At 38.1% G+C, this 21,343-nt stretch overlaps 1 protein-coding gene and 1 non-coding gene across 2 annotated transcripts; one reads left to right on the top strand and one right to left on the bottom strand.

Moving 5' to 3' along the window:
* Nucleotides 1–3,862: 3,862 nt before the first annotated feature.
* Nucleotides 3,863–3,959, top strand: Trnai-uau. The gene is made up of 2 exons: nt 3,863–3,900; nt 3,924–3,959. It is a non-coding gene; the product is annotated as a tRNA-Ile (tRNA).
* A 140-nt stretch (nt 3,960–4,099) lies between these two features.
* LOC110676091 (uncharacterized Golgi apparatus membrane protein-like protein CG5021) lies at nt 4,100–19,602 on the bottom strand. Its single transcript, XM_021842622.1, has 4 exons — nt 19,445–19,602; nt 19,312–19,388; nt 18,883–19,249; nt 4,100–4,339 (listed from the first exon to the last, which is right to left on the bottom strand). Exons 1-4 carry the CDS (start codon nt 19,457–19,459, stop codon nt 4,148–4,150), a joined length of 651 nt encoding a protein of 216 aa, XP_021698314.1. The 5' UTR covers nt 19,460–19,602; the 3' UTR covers nt 4,100–4,147.
* Between the last annotated feature and the right edge of the window lie 1,741 nt (nt 19,603–21,343).

Genomic DNA, 21,343 nt, shown 5'->3' with positions numbered 1-21,343 from the left:
CCACTGTTTCCTGAATAGATTTGAATTCAGAGAATAATGAATGAATCTTCCAAATTAAACTATTTTGTTGATCATATTCACTGAAATCTGTTTCTCAACCATGAACAATTTAAAAAATGCCTATTATATAACAAAGATTCTGTTCAATATATTATAAAAATTTATGAACCCTAACTGGGTGCTGTTAGCTTTATCAATCCGAGCAAAATTTTCAGCTTTTTTTTCTACATTTTCAGCTGTAAACTGTTTAAGTTTTAACAACACCAAAAGTACTACAAATTAAATTATTGGGGATCAAAATTATGTAACTTTAACAGGAAATATGCTTGTTTAAACTATTTTCCAAAGGATTTTTTAGCGTTACGGGATATCAAACTATCATTCGATAGATCATCCTGATGTTTCAGTGTTTAATATCAATGGATCATTGAAGGTAGTTTTTGCAAGTGCTCACCGCATCAAAACAAAGGCGCCACTGTATATGCGATTTAACATTGTGACAGCATTGCTGTTCTGTCAAACACACAAGGTTACGGTGGCGCTATCTATGCTTTCCATAGCGGCCGTTTTGGTTATTTTAATGATCCATTAATCTCTATATTTGTGTAGAACTTTCTAGATTTTAATGATTCATTTTAGCCCAATCGCTGAGGAAAACGAAATAAAAAATTTAGGGGGGGTGGGGGGTGGGGGTTGTTTGCTTGATATGCTACGTATTTTCCATTTATCATCATTTGTGACCAAATGCTACGAGGAGGGAGGGGGGTGTAAAAAATCAGTGAAAAAAATGCTACGTCATTTATGGACGGCCCCATATATGATTTGAACTTCTTGTCACCCTACGATCAACAGAAAATCGTACTTTTGGTTACCCGTTTGGCTGTTTTGTTTTGATTCTGTGTTCCGTTCCACAGCGTTCCTTTTCACCTTACGCCATTCCACTCCATTCCATGAGCTCAATGACATTTGAACCAGTTTCAATCTGAAAGATGTGCAAATTAGCGGGGTACAAATTAATCAGATTAAATGTGGTCAAACCAACGGGGTATAATTATTTCATCGCAATCAATAACAATTTCCAAATTTTCATTGGTTGGAAGCTAGTTGTGATATTATTAAGGTGAAACATTTCGGAATCCAAAGATGGCCGGCGCAATGGCCGACTTGTGCCCCTACTCACGTTTTCAAAAGCACTAAACTGGAGGAATAGTTGGCAATTGTTTTTGATTTTCTCATTTTAGGTTTTTCACAAGTCGATTTGTTAAAAATTTAACCTTACCTTCAATAAGGCAATCCATGAGACAGCTGCGATCAGCTGGTTTTTTTGTTTACCATGTGCTTTTGACGTTTCGCGATCGGAGTGACTTTCGATTACAAAGGAAAATGTAAAGCTCCGATAACACTCGCATGATTTGTTTACTCTTTCGTTTCGGTTGCATTCACACTTTTAGTTGTCAGTCCTATTGCGGAAAGTCCTCATGGATAGCCTTATGCACTGCTATTCAACCGTTGACAATTTTGAAGAAAACCGAGAATCTCTGTCATTTTCCTGGTGTTTTTTATAATTTTCAGGTGAAGATGAATCGAAGCCAAACTTCAAATTTTCAAGAGCACGGATCTGGAGAACCAAACACCCGTTTAAGCTGAAAACTTAATCGATTGATTACTAGCTGGTGGTGACCAATCGATTAAGTTTTCAGCTCAAACGGATGTTTGGTTCTCCAGATCCGTGCTCTTGAAAATTTGAACTTTGACTTCGATTCATATTCACCTTCAATGACACCGACAACATTTGGGATGAAGCGATTTTTTTCTTTTTTTTCACTGCAATGTTTTGATTAATCCGAGAGGCTGGCAAAGGGATGATTCAAATATTATGTAACGCAAAATTTGCTAATTTTAGACCCCCTCCCTCCCCCACGTAACAGCTTTTGTATGGACAATTTTAAATTTTTGTATAATCCGTAACACTACGGAAGACTCCCCTCCCTCCCCCTATTGCGTTACGTAATATTGTGTATTTCTTTCACCACTGGACTGCAAAGTGCGGCCTCATAAATGCGAAAGTGTGAATAAAAGAGCGGGATTGCATCCAATCACGATGGTATCTTCAGAGCATTTATTCTCGGATTCACAAAGAATAAGTCCCCCAAAGACATCTACCCGATTTGATACCATTACGCACTTTTATTGGCGTTTCCACACTTATAAAAACTTCTGCGATAGTCCAGTGGTGAAAGAAATGTGCAATATTTGAACGATCCCAAAGTATACACGCTAAAAAAAACTACCAAATATTTTGACACATTTTCGTACAGAAAAATAATTTATGTCGACCGCATATTAAAACAATTCTTTTGTTTCATTTTGCAGAAGAAAAATTGTATTATTTCCATTATTTCTGTGGAGTTGTGTAAATCGTGGTACATTTTTTTTTGTTGCTCTGTGTTTGTATGTACATGGACATAGAGTACATTTTTTGTAGCGTGTATAAAAATTCTCCAATGCGTGCAACTGTTTTCCAAACTGTTGAATAAAAGTAATATATAGTGAAATGCAGATATGTGTGATGTGTTGCAAAAACCGTTACACAGAATGTTATTTTACGTTTTCACTGTTTTTCACCTGATACAGTTCAACAACTTCTGGACACTGTAGTGTATTGTAACTATTTGGGATAGATTAATATAACGATTTTTTATAATGTTAAGTTGCAGATTTGATATTGTTCAACATATAAACAACAATTTGTCATATATTATATATATCACTTAGAGGAAACATACTGTTTGAACTGAAAAGTTGTATCCAGGTTTTTAAAAGCGCTAATGGCTGCCGCAAACAGGCTCGCTTTCTGGTAGGGACATGTCGATTTGACGTTTGGCTTGGGTCGTTTTCTATTGAACGGTCCCAAGCTAAACGTCAAATCGTTGAATCCCTACCAGAAAGCGAGCCTGTTTGCGGCAGTAATTAGCGCTCGTAAAAAGTTGTATTTTTCTATGCGGGAGTGTATCTAAAAAAGTGAACAGGTCTAATGGAGATGCATTTTTATCTTTTATCTTGGGGGAAAACATCGATTCAAATCGTTCTGGAAACCGAACACCCCTAATGTTTTATCGTGTGTGTGCAGAAAAATCCTCACCACCACCTGCACAAGTATAAAGAACTGTACAACGGCTTGCGGCGGGGAGAACGCGTTTATTTTTCCTCGTTTGGTGTGCTGTTTGCTGTTTTAGTGCATGGCTGACTTTAGTCTCTCTTTTCAGTTTTTCGTTTTGCGGAATGTTATTTGTTAGTCGTTTTGGAATTGTTTTTCAGGAAAAGTTAAGCTATTCGATAGCGAGCACGCAGATTTTTGTACTTCTCGGAGTATTATAATTATGGATTTTAACTAATTAACGGACATTTTCGATATTCCAGTGTAGGTGTATACGCCTTGTGAGGAATGCAATATGCAGTTTTTCGGAACATCAACGCTTCGTTTCTGAACAAGTGCAACTATCCGATGAGAGGAGTGCTTGAAATGAAGTTATATAATGATTTTAAGCAAAAAAAAAACAAAACTAAATAGTGCTAGCACTAGCAAGCTGCATGAGTTTCCGCCGGGGCACGGATGGAAGCGCGATTGGAAAAATTCAAACTATGATCGCAAACAAAAATGGCAGCCCGCCAGAAAGCATTCGTCGCCTCTCTTTGTGCTCGTTAGCTGGCCTTCACTTCCACAATATGCGTTGCAGAATTTCCAAAACATGAACCTCCCGGACGGAGTTGCATTCCTTGCCCTCCCTGGACCGGTTGGCCGGCCGGGGGTCGAATAGGGGTCAAAGTTTTTTAAAGCGCTTTAACGGGCTCGCTGACATCAGCTCCAGTGGCGCAATTGGTTAGCGCACGGTACTTATAGAGCAGTAACTGTGAGATGAGCAATGCCGGGGTTGTGAGTTCGAGCCTCACCTGGAGCAATTTTTTTTTATAATGTGGGGGACCGCTAGGGAACACCATTTGCGTGTTCCGGATGTGTAATAGGGTGGTCCATTCGGGAAAATGTTCCGATCAAACATGAGTAGGGGGAATGTTCTCAGATAATGAATGTTGTTCAGTCTTCGTTTGGAATATGGAGCACATGTATTACAGTGAGGATAAGCGAAATCTAAGCTACAGTAGTATTTTTTGGTGCCGAGCTGCTGCTTGGTTGACTCATTAAATTAACGGCATTCCTGAGCACTTGACTTCGGACGAAATCGGTGGTGGTAGCCTTAAGATTGGCATTTGCTCCAAAGTTACACTTTATGTATCCATACAAATTGGCTCCATTCAGCGACAGAGCAATCATGACCAGTAACTGAAAAGTATACAGAAACGATTCCATTAGTAATGTATTCCGTGAAATGCCCCATTAGGGGGTCGTCCATAAATGACGTAGTATTTTAGGGGAGAGGGGAGATTTATAGAATGTTTGATAAGGAGGAGGGAGAGGTCCCTAACTTAGTGGACGTAGAATTCTAGATTTTTTTCGGTACAAACAGTAGGGTTACGTATATTATTTGGACACACATACAGTTTGGACAGGTTAGTTTGTCTACGTTCATTTTCTTTGAAATATTCAGGAAAATATGTACGGGAAATCATGTATTTCGAGTGCGTGAGCCACCTTGGCGTCAAGGGTCTTCCTGGCGACCCAGTAGGAAAAAAAAGAGTTTAGTAGATCATTGGTTACTTCGTCATACACGCCCAAGTAACCGAAAATCACCCTGCGTGCTTACTTGGTGCTATTATAGAGCTAACAGTCCTGTGTCGTATGATACACGGTAAAAAGCACGATATCAATAAATAGTTCTGCTCTTGGATTTGGCACTATTGTTCTTGCTCATGCTTGACACAATAATTATAATATCAAAGTAACAGCTCTTGAATTCAACGTTACATGTTTTGATTGAATTGAAAAAGGTAACATAAACGTTTCCGCCCGACTCAGACTTGAACCTTCAATCTTCGATGTGTAAATCTTGCATCTTACCTTGTAGCCAACTTTCATTTGTTATGAAGCGTTGATTTAATCTCAATGACTTTCTACATCAGGCCTACCCAACCTTTTGACGTTGGATAACGTCTTACGGCAACATACTGGGGTACAATTTCGAAAAACGAAAAATCGCTCGTGTCACGGAAACTGGTTAGATTTTGACTGTTAATAACTTACTAACGCCCTGATAGATTTTCAACATTCTTGTACCAATCGATTGGAAATTTTTCTACGAATCTACTCCAACAATCAAAACTATTGATTTTCATGACTAAACTGTTGAAAAATTGGGAAATATCGAGGTATGTCTTATTTTTTATAGAAAAGCACATTTTTCTTGCTGTTATAAGGTGACGTTTTGAAGTTAACATGTACCGTAAAATGGGGTATCTTTGATAATGCGGGTAACTTTGATAGTGCGTAACCCACCACATACTAAACAAAATATCATAATTTCTGTTAATCAGTTATGCAAAACTAAAGAATATTAGTATGACACTTCATGTAAGAGCGGTTTTCATTTGAATCAAGAACATTTGAGGCTTTTTATACGAATTGACACAATTTTAGCATTTTCGAAACGCTTACAAACAATCTGTTCTACGCTCACTATTTGATGTAGTTTTGAATAGTTGGCCACTTATCTTTGACAGCCTAGTTATCATAGAACATGAATACGGTCTCAAATCGCTTAGCGAAAAGCATTTTCACAAACTGGGACCATTTTTGTATTATAAGTCAGAAATTTCCATATAACGTTAAACGCCTAGAGGTATGCAATGCCCTACAAATGTTCATTATTCATTCAATTTTGTTTGAATTATTGACTTCGCAGCACCAATCTGGAGTTCGCCGGTTGGACTTCCGAAGCGAAGTGTTGAACGAATTAACTGTCATTGCTCTGCCGGCTCGGCTTTTATCTCGACTGTTTTTGAAAACAGTCCAACATCACGTCGACGGAAGAAGTTTCACCACAACGGAGGATTTGTCAGTTCGAGCGCGCCAAAATCCATCCGATTGAAAATGTGTTGGTAGTGCTTAAGGTGCAACTGTTTGCTATCCATAAATTATGATCAATTTTGTAGTTTTGGGGATGTGATGTCGGTTCTACCGGACAGAGATGAACTGAAAGTGTATCAACATGCCTGATGTTAGCAAGCATATGATCCGATAGATCACCGAATGACCGATATGATATAAAACAGAAATATTTTCTTTGGATGCCACAATGAGTCTATCGTGTGTTACCTTAAGTTCGTTGATAAAGAAGAGGAAATTAAGCGAAGTTCTCTTTCTGAATTTTATCGGGATGCACAATATGCTCCATTATCAAAGTTACCCCAAAACAGAAAACCAACTTTCGATTATATGGAAAATTATACATCCATTCAAAATAAATCCTTGGTAATCTATCGACTGCAATCGAGAGCTAGGATGCCACTACTTGTTTTAATAATATAAATTATAACTCTTTGAATCAGCATGCATAAATATTCAAGTTTTCTTCAAAAAAAAAACTATCAAAGTTGCCCCGTTTTACGGTTCACGCAACTTTAACATCGATTTGAGCAAAGAGGGGAACATAGAGTTCGCGGTTCATGGAGAAGTACCTCAACTACATACAAACTGGCTTTGAAACTCACTAAAGCGTGGACCTAACGTTCAACCGGAATGTTTGTTTAGGGAGCAAGAGTTACCGCTCATGCTCCTTATTTTATCGATCGATTCTATCGGTGTTGAAGTGGTAGCCGAACCAACCAAATAATAACACAATGTCCATAATACGTCAGAATTGACTTGCAACAAATAGTATGAAAATTGATTGGATTTTTATAAGTAGAAATCTTTTATAAGTTCGTAACGCCCTGGGCTTGGGATTATATTTTCCAGGGAGCGATGAATTTTGATAATTGATCGCTGTTGTTAGTAGTTTTGATTAGATGTTGGGTAAATTTCAAAGCAATGGCAACCTTTTTATTACAAAATTTAGATTTTATCTTCTGACCTAAAGATTCTGGTTAAACTACTGTACTATGCAGTTGGGCTGCACTACGCTATCACTCATCAAAATTACTTTCACTTCGGGAAAATATAATTTCAAACTGGCGAGAAGATTACAGACTGAGGGTGGGTTAGGAGCACAATCAGACCCTTGAATGTGCAATGTGGGGTAGTAATTGGGAATGCCATTGACGGTTTGTAATCTTCTACGAGGTTTTCGAAAACCAACAGGGCGCGTGCACCGGGTTGCGGATAGGAGCAAAGGGAGATCAATAGCATCTACCTAAAATAATAGAGCAAAAAGCCGTTCCATGATTAGGTATTGTTAAGCGATCTTCTATGGTGTTCTAGTACTATAAAATTCTTCACTCACTGGGAATTCTGGCCTTGATAATATCAATAGTGATAAAAACATAAAATAATACCTAATACTTAATAAGTACAATGTAGCTTTAATGTAGTAATAAATGAAATAAAATCAATTTTCTATACTTGACAAGGTTTTGAAGACAATCAATGAGTGAAAGAACTACCTATTAGAAAAGCCACATCAGCTAAGTCTATACATATACAAATGTTGGTCATAGGGTCATGGCGAGCATTCGATATGTATGTCTATGACTGATTCTGATCTAATAGGGGCACTAGAAGACCACGCGGACAATTTCGAAACAAATTATTTTTATACATCGGTCTTACGTTCCGAAAGGCTCAGCTATGCTGCAAAGTAATTTTATAAGTTATTCATTACTGCTGTTTAATTGTTTTCTAACAAAACTACATAATTAACTCATTACTAATCACTGTTCCTATATTCTCTTTTTCTCTCCTTCTTATCTGTTGCATGATTATGAGCATCACTAATATAATGCATGAGCATGCACAATAAGAATAATTTCAGGATTGAAAGCAGTACATGGATACCTGGATAGAATAGCTTCGAAAAGGGCGCTCAAAATATAATATTTCTGGTCAGGGAAGTATTTCATCAAGGGTATGTAAATTTTTTCCATTATTAACACCTAGATCACACAAAAAAATGAACTAATATCAAATATTTTTTAAATATTTTTTATATAAATCAGCATCGTCAATCAGTGTAAAAACAGATAAAGTTTGTAAAGTTATCACCATCGATTAAATTGCGCTCTGTATAGTAATGTTCATTCAGTATCAAAATCTCCTAAAGCGTCGCATTGTGCCATCAGCAGCCCTTAGCATCACTCTCATATTGTTATTATTTTGTTGTTTATAAAATTTCTAGAAAGCGTTCAGCATATTCTTTCTTACTTGTACAATGGCCGATCTATTTGGAATTTTAATAAGTCAAATCAAACTTCAAAACTCAAATTAAATTGCTTTCAGCACATTTACATTTTGCAGCATTAATCGCATTACTGTGTCAAGTCTTCTCCATTCCCTATACCCTACCCCAACCCTTCTTATCCTTTCCGATGGTGTTCAAGTGGTCCGCATAGACCAGTGTTTCCCAAACTTTTTTGACTTTCGCCCCCTTGAGGCCAACAAATTTTTGAAATCGCCCCCCTGATGTGGTTTTGAAATTTTTAATTTGGTTTCAACCGTTGTTTTCTGTTGAATTACGGTCAACTATCCATATCTCGATATAAAAGGGACCATCGAGTTAGGGAGGTATCGACTTACATGACAAAAAATCAGATTATTTGCAAACCAAGAGACCATCGAGTAAGCCATGAGAACCAACTTTTACTATGGATATCGAGTAATTAATTTTTTACGACTTCAAAATGTCCAAACCTTTGAAAAAACATTGGAAAATCCTGAAAGTTGTTTGTACCTTTCTCACTCCAACGTAATTTGAAAAGTTTTTTTTGTTAAAAAAATCCAGATTGCTTTCTGCAGCTTTCGAGGTTTCAATCCGATATTTCTTCAAACCTTTTTTTAGTAACATGATTTACGTCTTTGGTAATTGATGGCTTTAATGTTGGCACTTAATTTTCGCTGGTTAAATTTTCTGAAATTACAGTCATCTTTCCCTTACTCGATATTTCCCCTAACTCGATGGAATGGTCCCTTCAATTTAGCATGCTTTGATACTTCTGTAAGTCGATACCTCTCTAACTCGATGTTCCCTAACTCGATCCTATCTGTTCCAGTTTCCCCAAGTGAATTTACCTCTAAAACTCGATATTTTCATGAAAAGTTCCAAATGTCCCCCAAATGTTGAATAAATTCAAGAATTTGAATATTATGACTAAATTGATAGTAAAATTGAGGTTTACTGCCTATTCCTGGATGATAAAATTTTCAATTTTTGCCGACCGTTAAAAAAGTTTCACATAGGTAAATGTAGTAAAATCGTATTATATTTCACATTTATATTACTATTTTGAACGTGTTTTGTCAAAATAATTAAATGTTTAAAAATTTGAAAAATATGTGTTCTGTATCTCGATACCTTCCTAACTCGATGGTCCCTTCAATATCGAGTAAGGGAGAGTTAACTGTAGTTCATAAAAAAGTGTGTACTATAAGTAGTGATTAAAATGTTCGAAACAAAATACCAAAACAATTTGTATTGAAAACTTTGCCTCAGTGGAAACTAATATCAAATATCGTAAAATAAGCTGTCCAAATCTAAAGTTCTATTATAAATAGAACATCAAAAGCAATCAAAATTAGCATGAAAAGGGAAAAAAATAAATGGATAACCAACTAATCTTTATGTTATTAGAGTATAAATCCTCTATTAACTTGGGTGTCTTCTACTCTGTTAAGTATCGTTACTCTCAGTCTCTCACACTTTCGCCCCCTTTCTAGTTTTTTCGCCCCCCAAAATCCATTTTACAAATTTTCGCCCCCTTGGACCTGAAAATCGCCCCCAGGGGGGCGAATTCGCCCACTTTGGGAATCACTGGCATAGACTATTACGGCCATTACCTATCCCTTACCCCGGCTTTGGACTGACTTGCGCTATCATTGCCCCACCAAACGCTGCAAAATGAAAATGAAAATGAAAGAAATCTTTTATAAGTTCGTAACGGTCTCAAGCCCGGAAATAGAAGAAGCTAATTTTATCCAACGTCAACTTGGCGGTCGTATCTCGGAAACAACCCCCTACTTTTTGCTCTTTTTTGACATAAGTGATTTAATAAAAAATAATCATTAGCTATTCTTTAAGAGAAAAGTGAAATTTAAAATCTCACGTACAGGATTTTGTGAGTATGCCTGTATTCGAACTACTGACAATACTGCTATTGATTTCGTTTCCATATGCTTATGTTAGAGTGTTAGAGACCAATGTCAAAACATGAGTAAATCATTAATGGAAACGTTAATCGTTATGATGCCGACAAGCACTTAACAAGTGCAACTTTCACACTCAAACAGACTTTCAGAGTTCGGTAATGCAAATTACCGAAACAGACCGGTAATATAAAAAATTACAGTTGTATCGGTAATAACCTGCTAGAATACCGTAATTTGTAAATCAATCTACGGTATAACGGTGATGTCATCCCATTTTAACGAGTACGGTAATTTTATTCACCGAAAATATCAGTAAAACAGATCAAATACCGAGTTCGGTAAAATATTACTGCAAATTTGAGCTGTCAACTCCAACCTCTACATGTTTTCGACAGAAAATCTCAAGTACGCAGTGCAATGCAATCCTCCTGCAAAGCGCAACGAAAGCGAGTCACAAAATTAGTGGATGCATTCATCAAAACCCACCAGAAACTGTTGGTAAGATCATCTGAGTTCGGTTCCGTGATTAGAAGACAGTAGTTTTTATCATCTCGGTGGTTTTCAGATTCAAACGTTTATTGCTGCTCCTGTTTCGAACGCCATGGAGATCGGTTTCGAAGTTCTACCTATGAGGAATGCCAAAACCGTGCGGTGCTTCGAAAATACTACTGCATCAAATGAATATATGATTAAAAGATTATTTGATTTACAAATCGCATCAAATGATTAATGTTTTTTCTGTTTTTTTTTTGATGGATTGAATAGCTGGTGAATGAAGGGGGGAAAATGCAAATTACCGTATAGATCGGTAAACGGACCTAAAATTTACCGAAGTGTTCAGCAATTTTTGACGTTTCATGGCAAATCACAGTTTACCGACCAGTCGGTATTTTTTCGTTTACCGAACGCATTACCGACTGTTGAGCTGTTGAGATTTCGGTAAATAAATTACCGACGTCGGTGATTTATTCTAAGTGTATTTGAAGGAACAGCTGATAATTATGTTGTTTAGTGAAGGTAAATTCACATTTTTTTTGTAGCTAGATCAAATGAGCACATTTGTCTAAGTATAACACGATTTTATTGCACTTCAATATATATCTTAATGTTGGAAATGATTGTAAAAGATTTCAATTTGCCGACTCAGTGACATTTCAACTTACGGAAAATTGTGAAACTTTGGATTCACATCAAGGTATCTAGAAGGAAGATAGTCCAATGTGTCAGATTTCCCATTCCGTCATTTTGAAATGACAAGTGACAGCCGGCGAGTTTGTTTTAGTTGTTTGGATATCAGGTGCATGGCGTGACTAAGGGCAACTTCATCGGTGGTCCAAATCACTGGTTGGTTCCAAATTTTTGGACCATGTCTAAAATTGGAGCTTGCACCGGTGTTGCAAATTATGTTCCAATTTTATTTTATACCAGTTTTCTGGTCTATTGTTTTGGAACAGGCTAACTGCCTGGTCCATTTTTGGTCGGATTTGGAACAAGATTTGAGCTGTTCCAAATCTGATTTGACACACGATTGTTTACCAGTTTGGATATTTCTCCCTGAAACAGCCAAGCTGGAAATCCTCCGAAGAAGTCTGCCAAAAGAAATCTCTGGGAGCTTTTCCAGGAATTCAACCGAAGTTACTTCTATGTGCCTACAAGGATTTTAACGAGGAATTCCTTCTTCGATTTCCTCTGGGGATTTCTTCCAGACATTCTTCCGGGGATAGGCTGCAAGAATTACACCAGGAATTTGCTTTAAGAATCTCTTCGGGTATGTACTTTCTTCAGAAATTTCTTCGTGATTTCGTCCAAATTCCTCCGTCGATTTGCACCAGGAATTCTTCTCACACTGACACTGAAGAAGACTGCAAGTGGTAGTCGAAATACGCGTATCTGTCACAGAGAAGCATTTAGGAACGGAATTAAAAGGTACACGGTACTCCATCTACTTTTAAGTTTCTCTATCGAGATTCTGCTCAGAGGATTCGAACCTTAATAAGAATTCTTCTCAGGATTTCCTCCAGAAAATCCTTTCAGGATTTCCACAAGGAATTCCTCCGTGGGATTCCGTCGGGAATTTTCTCCAGGAACACCTCCGATGATTTCCTCTAGAAATCCCTCCGAGGATTTCCTTCAGGAATTTCTCCGGGGATTTTTTCCAAGAATTCCTCTGGGGATTTATACAGGAATTCATTCGGAAATTTCAGGCATTTTTTCCGGAAATTTTTTCAGAGAATTCAATCTAGAATGTTTCTTGGGATTCGCAGCAAGAATGAATTCGGGGATTTTGTCTAAAAACTCCTTCGGTGATTTCATTATGAAATTCCAGACATTTTAGCCAAAACTTCCTTCGGGGATTTATTCAGAGAATTTATTTGGATATTTCTACCAGGAGTGTTTGGGAATTTTCACCACGAATTTCTCCACGGAATGTCGTCCAGGAATTCCTCCGGAGTTTTTTTCCAAGAACTCTTCTGGTAATTTCCTTCATGAAAATTTCCAATAGCAATTCCTCGGATTTTTTTTTCCAAGAATTCTTCTGGGGATTTCGTCTGTAAATTCATTAGGGAATTCCTCCGAGGATTTTCTCCAGAAATTACTTCAGGGACTTTTTCAGAGAAGTTATCTGGAGATTTTTTGAAGAAATTTCTCTGAAGATTCTCATCAAGAATTTCTGCGAACATTTCCTCCAGAAGTTCCCTCGAGCAACTCCTCCAGGATTTTTCCGGAGACATTCTCCAGAAATTCCTCTTCGAATTTCCTCCGGCGATATCCTTCGAGAACTCCTCCGAGGATTTTCTCCAGGAATTTCTCAGGAGATTTCCAATAGCAATTCCTCCGGGGATTTCATCCAGGAATTCCTCAGGGGATTTCGTTCAGATATTTCTGCATGTTTTTTTTTCCTAAGAACTCATACGAGGATTTCCAGGAACCCAGGAATTTCCCTGGTGATTTGCATCAGGAATTTCTGCAGGGAGCTCGTCCAGAAATACCTCCGAGAATTTCCTCGAGGAATTCCTTCGGGGATTTCATCATGGAATTTCCTGCAGCCATTTTCTCCAGGAAACCGTTCCGGGATTTTTTCAGCGAATTCACCCGTGGATTTCCTTCAGGAATTTGTCCGGGGATTTTGTTCAGAAATTCTTCCGAAGATATTTTTCAAGAATTCCTCCGGAGATTTCCCCCAACAACTCCCCGTGGATTTCCTCCTGGAATTCCAAATTCCTCTGGGGATTTCATTGAAAAACGAGAAAGTCCTCCGGGAATTTGCTCCAGAAATTCCTCCGCCGAATTCTCCCAAGCATGCCTGTTAAGATTTGCACCAAGATTTTCTCCAGAAATTCATCCAGGAATTTTTCATGAGATTCGACTAGAATTTACTCCGTGGATTTCTACCAGAAATTTATGCGGGGTTTTCTTACAGCAATTCATACGGGATTCCCTTTGAGAGTTCTTCTGGGGATTTGCCCCAAAAATTCCTCCGGGGATTTCACGCAGGATTTCGTCTTGAGATTTTCACCAGGAATTTCTCCAGAAATTCTTTCGGGGATTTCCTTCTGGAGTTTCCCATGGGATTTCCACCAGGAATTTCACCGAGGAATTGCTCCATGAATTCATCCGGGGATATCCCTCAGGAGTTTCTCTAAAGATTTCCACCAGAAATTTCTCCTTCAGGAATTTTTTTGGAGATCTTCCCGGATTTTTTCCAGAGTTCTCCGGGATTCTCTCCATGGTTCCATCAGGAATTTCTCCGCAGATTCTCTAAAAACTAATCCTTTGGCAATTCCTTCGTGCAATAATTTCTTTGAAAGTCCACCAAGAATGTATTCAGAGTTACTCTTGGATTTTTTCGGAGTGCGTCCGGGGATTCCTTCCGGGGATTCTTTTGGAGCTCCACCAGATTTCTTCAGATTTCCTCCAGGGTTCCTCCTATTTTTTTTCAGAATTTCTCCAAGAATTCTTCAGAGTTCTAGTAATACCATAGAAATCCTCCGGATTTCCACTAGCAATTCTTCACGCGTTTTTTTCGAAAAATTCCCTACATTGCCTCCAGAGCTCCTCGTGTAATTCCTCCAAAGTTCCTCTAGGATTTTTTTAAGTTCTTTTAGAAATTCTTTCTGATTCCCTCTAAATATTTCTTTGGATTTCATCCAGCAATTCCTCGCAACTGTATTTCCACCAGGAATTCTTACAAAGTTCTTCCAGAAATTTCTCTAGAGTTCCTCAAGCGTTTGCTCTGCATTTCATCCAGTAATTCCTGGAAAGTTTTCCCGGAGCTCCATCGGGGATTCCTTGGAATATCCTCCATAGTTTTTCCAGAAATTTCTCCGGAGATCCTCAAGTAATGAACCCTGAATTCTTCCAGAAACACGTCCGGAGTTCTTTCAGAAACGCTCTAGGAATTCCTTCAATATTCCTCCGGAAAATCCTTCGGAGTTCCTCCCGGGAATTCTGTCGGAGCTTCATCGGTAATCTCTTGCGAGTTGCTCCAGAAATTCATTCGGAGTTCTTTCAGAAATTCTTCTGATTTCCTCCGAAGTTCCTCCAGAGCTCCACCGGGAAACCCTTTGGATTTCCTTCACAGTTGCTTTTGGGTAGTTCTTTCAGAAATTCCTCCATAATTGTACCAGATTTTTTTTCCGGATTTTCCTGAGGAGTTGCTCCGCAATTCCTCCACAAATGCATCCGGAGTTTTCCAGGAATTCCTTAAGAGTTCCTCTGGGAATTTCTCCAAGAATATTTTCAGAGTTCCTCCAGGAATTCTTCCAGACTTTCTCTGGAAAATCCTCAAGAGCTCTGCCGGGTTACTCCAAGCATACCCCCAAGAATTTCTTCGGAATTCCTTCAAGATTTACTTCGGAGTTTCTCCAGGAATAATTTTTGAGTTCCTTTAAAAGTTCCTCCAGGAATTCTTTCAAAACTTTTGCCGAGAATTCCTTTGGAGCAGGAATTCTTCGGAGTTCCTCCAGGAATTTCTTTGAATATGAAAAATGCAGAAATTTCTGCAGAGTTTCTCCGGGATGTTCTTCATAGTTCCTTCAGGATTTTTGAACATCCTTCGAAGCTTCCCACAAATTTTTTGAAGGTCCTCCAAGAATTTCTTCAGAACTCCACATAGATTTTTATTGGAGTTCCCTTGGCAATGCCTTTCCATCAAATTTCCGCCATTGTTCCTATAGAAAAACTACTGGAGTTACTCCGAGAATTTTCCTAGATCTTCCGAAATACTATACAGAGTTCCGGCAAATTCCCAAGGGTCCTAGAATTTCTCCAGTATTCATTCAGAGTTCCTCCTGGAATTCCTTTCTTCCCGAAATTCTTCTGGATTACATCAAGCATCCCTTTGGGATTTCATACAGCAACTCCTCGGTAGTTAACTTCCGAGTTCAACCGGGAATTGCTCTGAATTTGGTTCCATAAATTTTTCCACAGCCACAGTTCTTCCTCCTAACAGTAAATATCAGGTGAAAAATCATAGCTTCCGTAAACTTTAGAATTTAGAATGTTTGTTCTAGTTGATCACATCACATCAATTTATTTGTTCAACCACCCCAAACATAGAGTGGCCACGAATAGTTGTTTACTATGTTGTTCATTTTTTATTATATTTATATTCACAATCTGAGCAATATAGTTTACAGCCGTAGCTATTGCTTATTTGTATTCGTACGTTGCTTTACATAATTTATTCTCTTGTTTTTTTTTTCTCAATTTTTAAACTTTTTTTATTTCTTGTTATTTCTGTTCTTATTCTGTTCCATCTCTCTGAAAAACTATCGAAATTCGACGCTCGTATCCACTGCTGACGGTCGTAAACATTTTGATTTTGCACAATTTGGAAGCTTTTTAAAGAAAATCTTCTTTGTTGTACATGTCATCAGCTTCTTCTTCTTCTTCTTGGCATCTCACTGGGACAGAGCCGGCTACTCAGCGTAGTGTTCCAAGAGCACTTCTACAGTTATTAGCTGAGAGCTTTCTTTGCCAAAGTTGCCATTTTCACATTCGTATATCGTGTGGCAGGTACGATGATACTCTATGCCCAGGGAAGTTAAGAAAATTTCCATTACGGAAAATCCTGGACCGACCGGGAATCGAACCCTTCAGCATGGCTATGCTTTGTAGCTGCGGACTCTAACCACTCGGCTAAGGAAGGCCCCATCAGCTGGAAGTGGAGAATTCCCAGATGAACTTGACGAGTTTTCAGCAGTGATGTGCTTCGACTGAAGCTCAGGCGAGCTATGCTCGAGAGTTTTCTTGCTCTCAGTATACTGCTTCGCGACTAAAAACGGGTGAACCAACGTGCGAACTTCGATTTTTGACCAACTTTGCCGCGTCGCGAGTCACTTCGCTATCCAGCTTTTTACGAGCGTCAATGGCTGCCACAAACAGCCTCGCTTTCTGGTAGGGATCAAACGATACGACGTTTGGCTTGGGTCCATTCAATAGAAATGACCCAACCCAAACGTCAAATCGCGCGATCCCTGCCAGAAAGTAAGCATGCTTGCGGCAGCCATTAGCGGTTTTAAAAAGCTGGATAGTGCGCATCTATGCCCTCCACTGTGTGCATTATGCGCACTATTAGGAATCGAGTAGCGACGCGGCGAAGTTTGTCAAAAACCAAACTTTGCACGTTGGTTAACCCATTTTTAAACGCGAAGCTGTATACAGTCCACTAGTATTTCAAGCTGACGGATTTCACGCCAACTCGACACGCGATTGGCAGCACCCCTTCAGAATTCAATGAAACTTTCTGGATGTCAAAAGTATGTGAAACTAAGATACTTTGCATATTTTGTTTTTTTTTTCAAAATCGATCTAGACTAACATTTGAAAAAGGTCAAATTTTTTTTTTATAAACCCGTATAACTCAAAAACGGTAAGAGCTACAAAAAAGTGTTGTATGGGGGACTGTCGTGAAATTTCCTGACGTTTTAGAAAAAAAAAAAAAATAAAAAAAAACATTTTCTACACTGAAAAATAAATGATTCAAAACTTTGAAGTCGATTTAAAAAAACGGCCACCGTCATTTTATTTCTTATTTCTTTTAACTACTCCCAATAAAACAAATATGATCTATTTTGTGATTAAAACTCATTTATCACTTGAAAATATGATCATACTAGACTATTTAAAGCATTTCCCTAAAATATGCCCAATTTGCAATGTATGGACGACTTTTAGTAAATTTAATTACGAAACTTTTTGCTTAAGGATGATCAAAATCTGAAATGGTCGTTTTTTTAAATCGACTGTAAAGTTTTGAATATTTTTTTTAGTGTAGAAAATGTGTTTTTATTTTTTCTCTAAAACGTCAGGAAATTTCACAACAGTCCCCCATACAACACTTTTTTGTAGGTCTTATCGTTTTCGAGGGTTTATAAAAAAAGTAAAAAAAAACTTTGACCCTTTCCAAATGTTAGTCTAGATCGATTTGGAAAAAACAAAGTATTTAAAGTATCTTAGTCTCACACAGTCTTCACACCCAGAAAGTTTCATTGAAATCTGAAGGGGTACTGCCAATCCCTTTGTCGAGTTGGCGTGAAATCCGTCAGCTGCAGGTTGCTTAGGAGCTGTCCCTTACTTTTCACTGAAGCTTCATCGAATCCATGCTAAGCATCAATTAGTTGGGGAGCTGTATCGTTGATCTTAAGCGATTCATTGTTTTTTATTGATTTGCCGCCATACATTCCAAAATTGAACAACTGGAACTTGAATCATTGTTCATCAACTGGGAAGCCAACTTTTACGCAATTATTTATCCAGTTAACAATAAAAGACTCCTCCTGCGTTAATACAGGGGATTTTCCGAGATTTTTCGATGCATTGCCTTCTTCAGCTTCATACAATAGGTACTTTCAGAAATATTACATGTATCCGCTGTCTTACGTCTTGAGTGACTGGTAAGATCGACAACTTTTGCCATTTTCAAGGACGTACATGTATTTACGTGCCATTCCGAATTGCTAGAAGTGCGCAAAAATTAAGGCCCTAAAAATGTAAAAAATGGGCCCTAACATTGCTCATAGCTTTTTTTTTAAATAAAAATTCGACAATTTATAGTAAAAATTAATGGAATTACTAGAATATTCCATTTTTTTTTTTGCAAATACACCGCAAATATACTTCTCACAACACAGTTTTGTTTAGAAAATGGTTGATTTTTGGCAGAGCCACCTCCTTAGCGCTTGTACTAAGTCGGTGTAAAAGTTGACGTTTATACGTGGGACGATAAGGTTTTTCTTGTTTATTTACTAACATTAACGAGGGTTTCTTAGTAAACAAATGTATGTCAAATACTTATTTCACATATACGAAATTGAATTGTTGAAAAAAACAACGATTAATTATCATTTTTTGATGCTTCTTAAAAATGCGCAAAGTTAGGTGCGTACACGGTAGTCCACTAAGAGCACCGTGAAGTCCGAAATTCAGTCATAGTTATCTAGCAAACGCGAATTTTGAGTTTTAAAGATTTAAACTCACTTCTAATCGTCATATAGCCCACAAAGGCGAATTAGCGGACAAATGGTTACTTGGGTAGATCTATTGGGTATAGAAACCAGTGGAAAACGTGAAAATGCTACGTCATTTATGGATCGTGCCTTATCCCCTTAACTGTAAATACTAATACTCACCATCCACTTGAACTTGAACCCGAATAGGGCCACTACGAAGAACAATCCCCACATGACCGGACAAACCACCAGTGCCGTCCAAAAAATTCGCGCCTCATGCGGATTCACCCTGGACTCGTACCCGTTTTCACCCTTCTTCGATTCGAACACCCAATGGGAACGGCCATCATCGTCTACGTAGTTCCACCAGCGCATTCCCACCAGGAGCCGGCCACTAATATTCTTTACCAGGTAGAAATCGGCCGACAGCCAGAAAACCACCAGCAGGAAACATTTGATGAAGGAATCGTTGAAGAGGGTCCAGAACAGATAAGTAGCCAGGGCGGCTCCCCGGAAAAAGACGTGGAGGAATGTCACATACGGGTGGCTAGAAAAAGAAACTCGATTAGAACCAAAACATGACAAATAAGAACTTTGCCAAGCACATACCTCAATCTTTTAGGTGTTCCATTTGGGTCGAGTTCCTCTTCGTCGCCGAAGGGCACGGTATCGTCGAGCAGCGGAACCTGTCGGTGAAAACTCGATAAGTATGCATCTCTGCCATATTTCCCATTGTTCTTACCGTAGCAGACGACATTTTCGTGCAAAAAAATCAACGAATCGAACTAAATCTTCTAGTTATCAGCAAAAAAGTTTATAAAATACCGAAGAAAGTAATCCACATCACAATTTTTTTTCGGATTCTGATTTTCTACTTTGACGTTCCGTGAATGTAAACAAAACAGCACATCAGCGACGCAAACAGTGTTCCCAGTAGGGAAGTTTTAATACCCAAGGTGAATAGAACGGCTGTGCATCAGGTGGGAATTAGTAATCCTTTATAAAGGATCACTAGTGGGAATCAAATGAGCACCCGCATAGAAAAATACATTTTGGCTTATGTTCAAAACAGTAAACATCCTCTTACTGTAAAGGTGATTGTATTTCAAACAGTTGCTTTTTTGTTGAACAATATGACGCATAAAGATTCAAATTATTAAGAACAGTTTAAGTAACTCATTTCGAATAGTGACAGATTGTGATACTGTTTAATCTAGCGTAACATTTGAAAAGGGCCTATCTGCAAAACGTAAACATTGAGAAATTCTCAATTGAAGATTCCGTACCATATTTATAATTCCTATTTTAAACCCATTCGCATTTTTACTAGTTTCATACCTGTGTTCGACACCGATTAAAGTCTGTTGCGTGGCCCATTATGTTTCTAATCTCAAATAACACAACAACTCGTGAAAATTGTTGAATTCAAACATCATCGGCAGATAGGCCCTTTTATGAATCTTCAAACCAGTTAGGCCCTTTCAGTTAGGCCCTTTCAGTTAGGCCCTTTGATTGAACATGGTTTCAGTTAGGCCCTTTTATAATTTGCTAATTTGATTGATTTTTGAATTGGTTTGCATAAATCTTGAACAAAATTTAGCGATTATGTGAAAAAACACTATATAATAGCTATATATTGGAAATTTTCGGTTGAAGATTCAGTACCATATTGATTATTCCAATTCAAACCCATTCGCTTCTTACTAGTTTCATTCTTGGGGAAGATCCAAAAATGACGTCCATCGTTTTTTGGGATTTCTAGAACCCTTCTACCCGCTCTGTCACGCTTTTTCTAATACCCACTCCATGTACTTGTCACATTTTCGTACATCCCCCATTGGAGGAGGCCCCAATTGATGGACGTCATTTTCGGATAACCCCTTGTGTTCGACACCTATAATGGTCTATTACGTGGCTCACAACGATTTGAATTTCAAATAGCACAACAACTTGTAAAAATACTTCAATTCAAACATCATCCGCAGATAGGCCCTTTTACGAATTTTCAAACCAGTTAGGCCCTTTTTGAATTTGCTAATTTTATTGATTATTGAAGTGATTTGCATAATTCTTCGACAAAATTTAATGATTATGTGAGAAAAACACACAATATCATAATAGCTAAATATTGGAAACTATTCTATAAAAAATCAGCAGCATATTGATTATTGATATTTCAAACCCATTCACTTTTTTACTAGTTTTATATTTGTGTTTGACACTCATTATGGTTTATTACGTGGCCCAGAACGTTAGAAATCTCAAATAGCATAACGACTCGTGAAAATGGTTGCATTCAAATATCATCAGCAGTTAGGCCCTTTAATGAATCTTCAAATCAATTAGGCCCTTTCAGTTAGGCCCTTCGATTGGATATGGTTTCAGTTAGGCCCCTCCAGTTAGGCCCTTTTATTAAACATAGTTCCAGTTAGGCCCTTTTGGAGTTTGTTGATTTTATTGCTTCTTCTTCTTCTTTCTGGCGTTACGTCCCTATTGGGACAGAGCCTGCTTCTCAGCTTAGTGTTCTTATGAGCACTTCCACAGTTATCAACTGAGAGCTTACTATGCCAATGACCATTTTTGCATGCGTATATCGTGTGGCAGAAGATACTCTATGCCCTGGGAAGTCGAGAAAATTTCC

This window comes from Aedes aegypti, chromosome 1 (genome assembly GCF_002204515.2).
Source record: "Aedes aegypti strain LVP_AGWG chromosome 1, AaegL5.0 Primary Assembly, whole genome shotgun sequence".
Classification (NCBI taxonomy): domain Eukaryota; kingdom Metazoa; phylum Arthropoda; class Insecta; order Diptera; family Culicidae; genus Aedes; species Aedes aegypti.
This window is presented reverse-complemented; position numbering and strand designations above follow the sequence as displayed.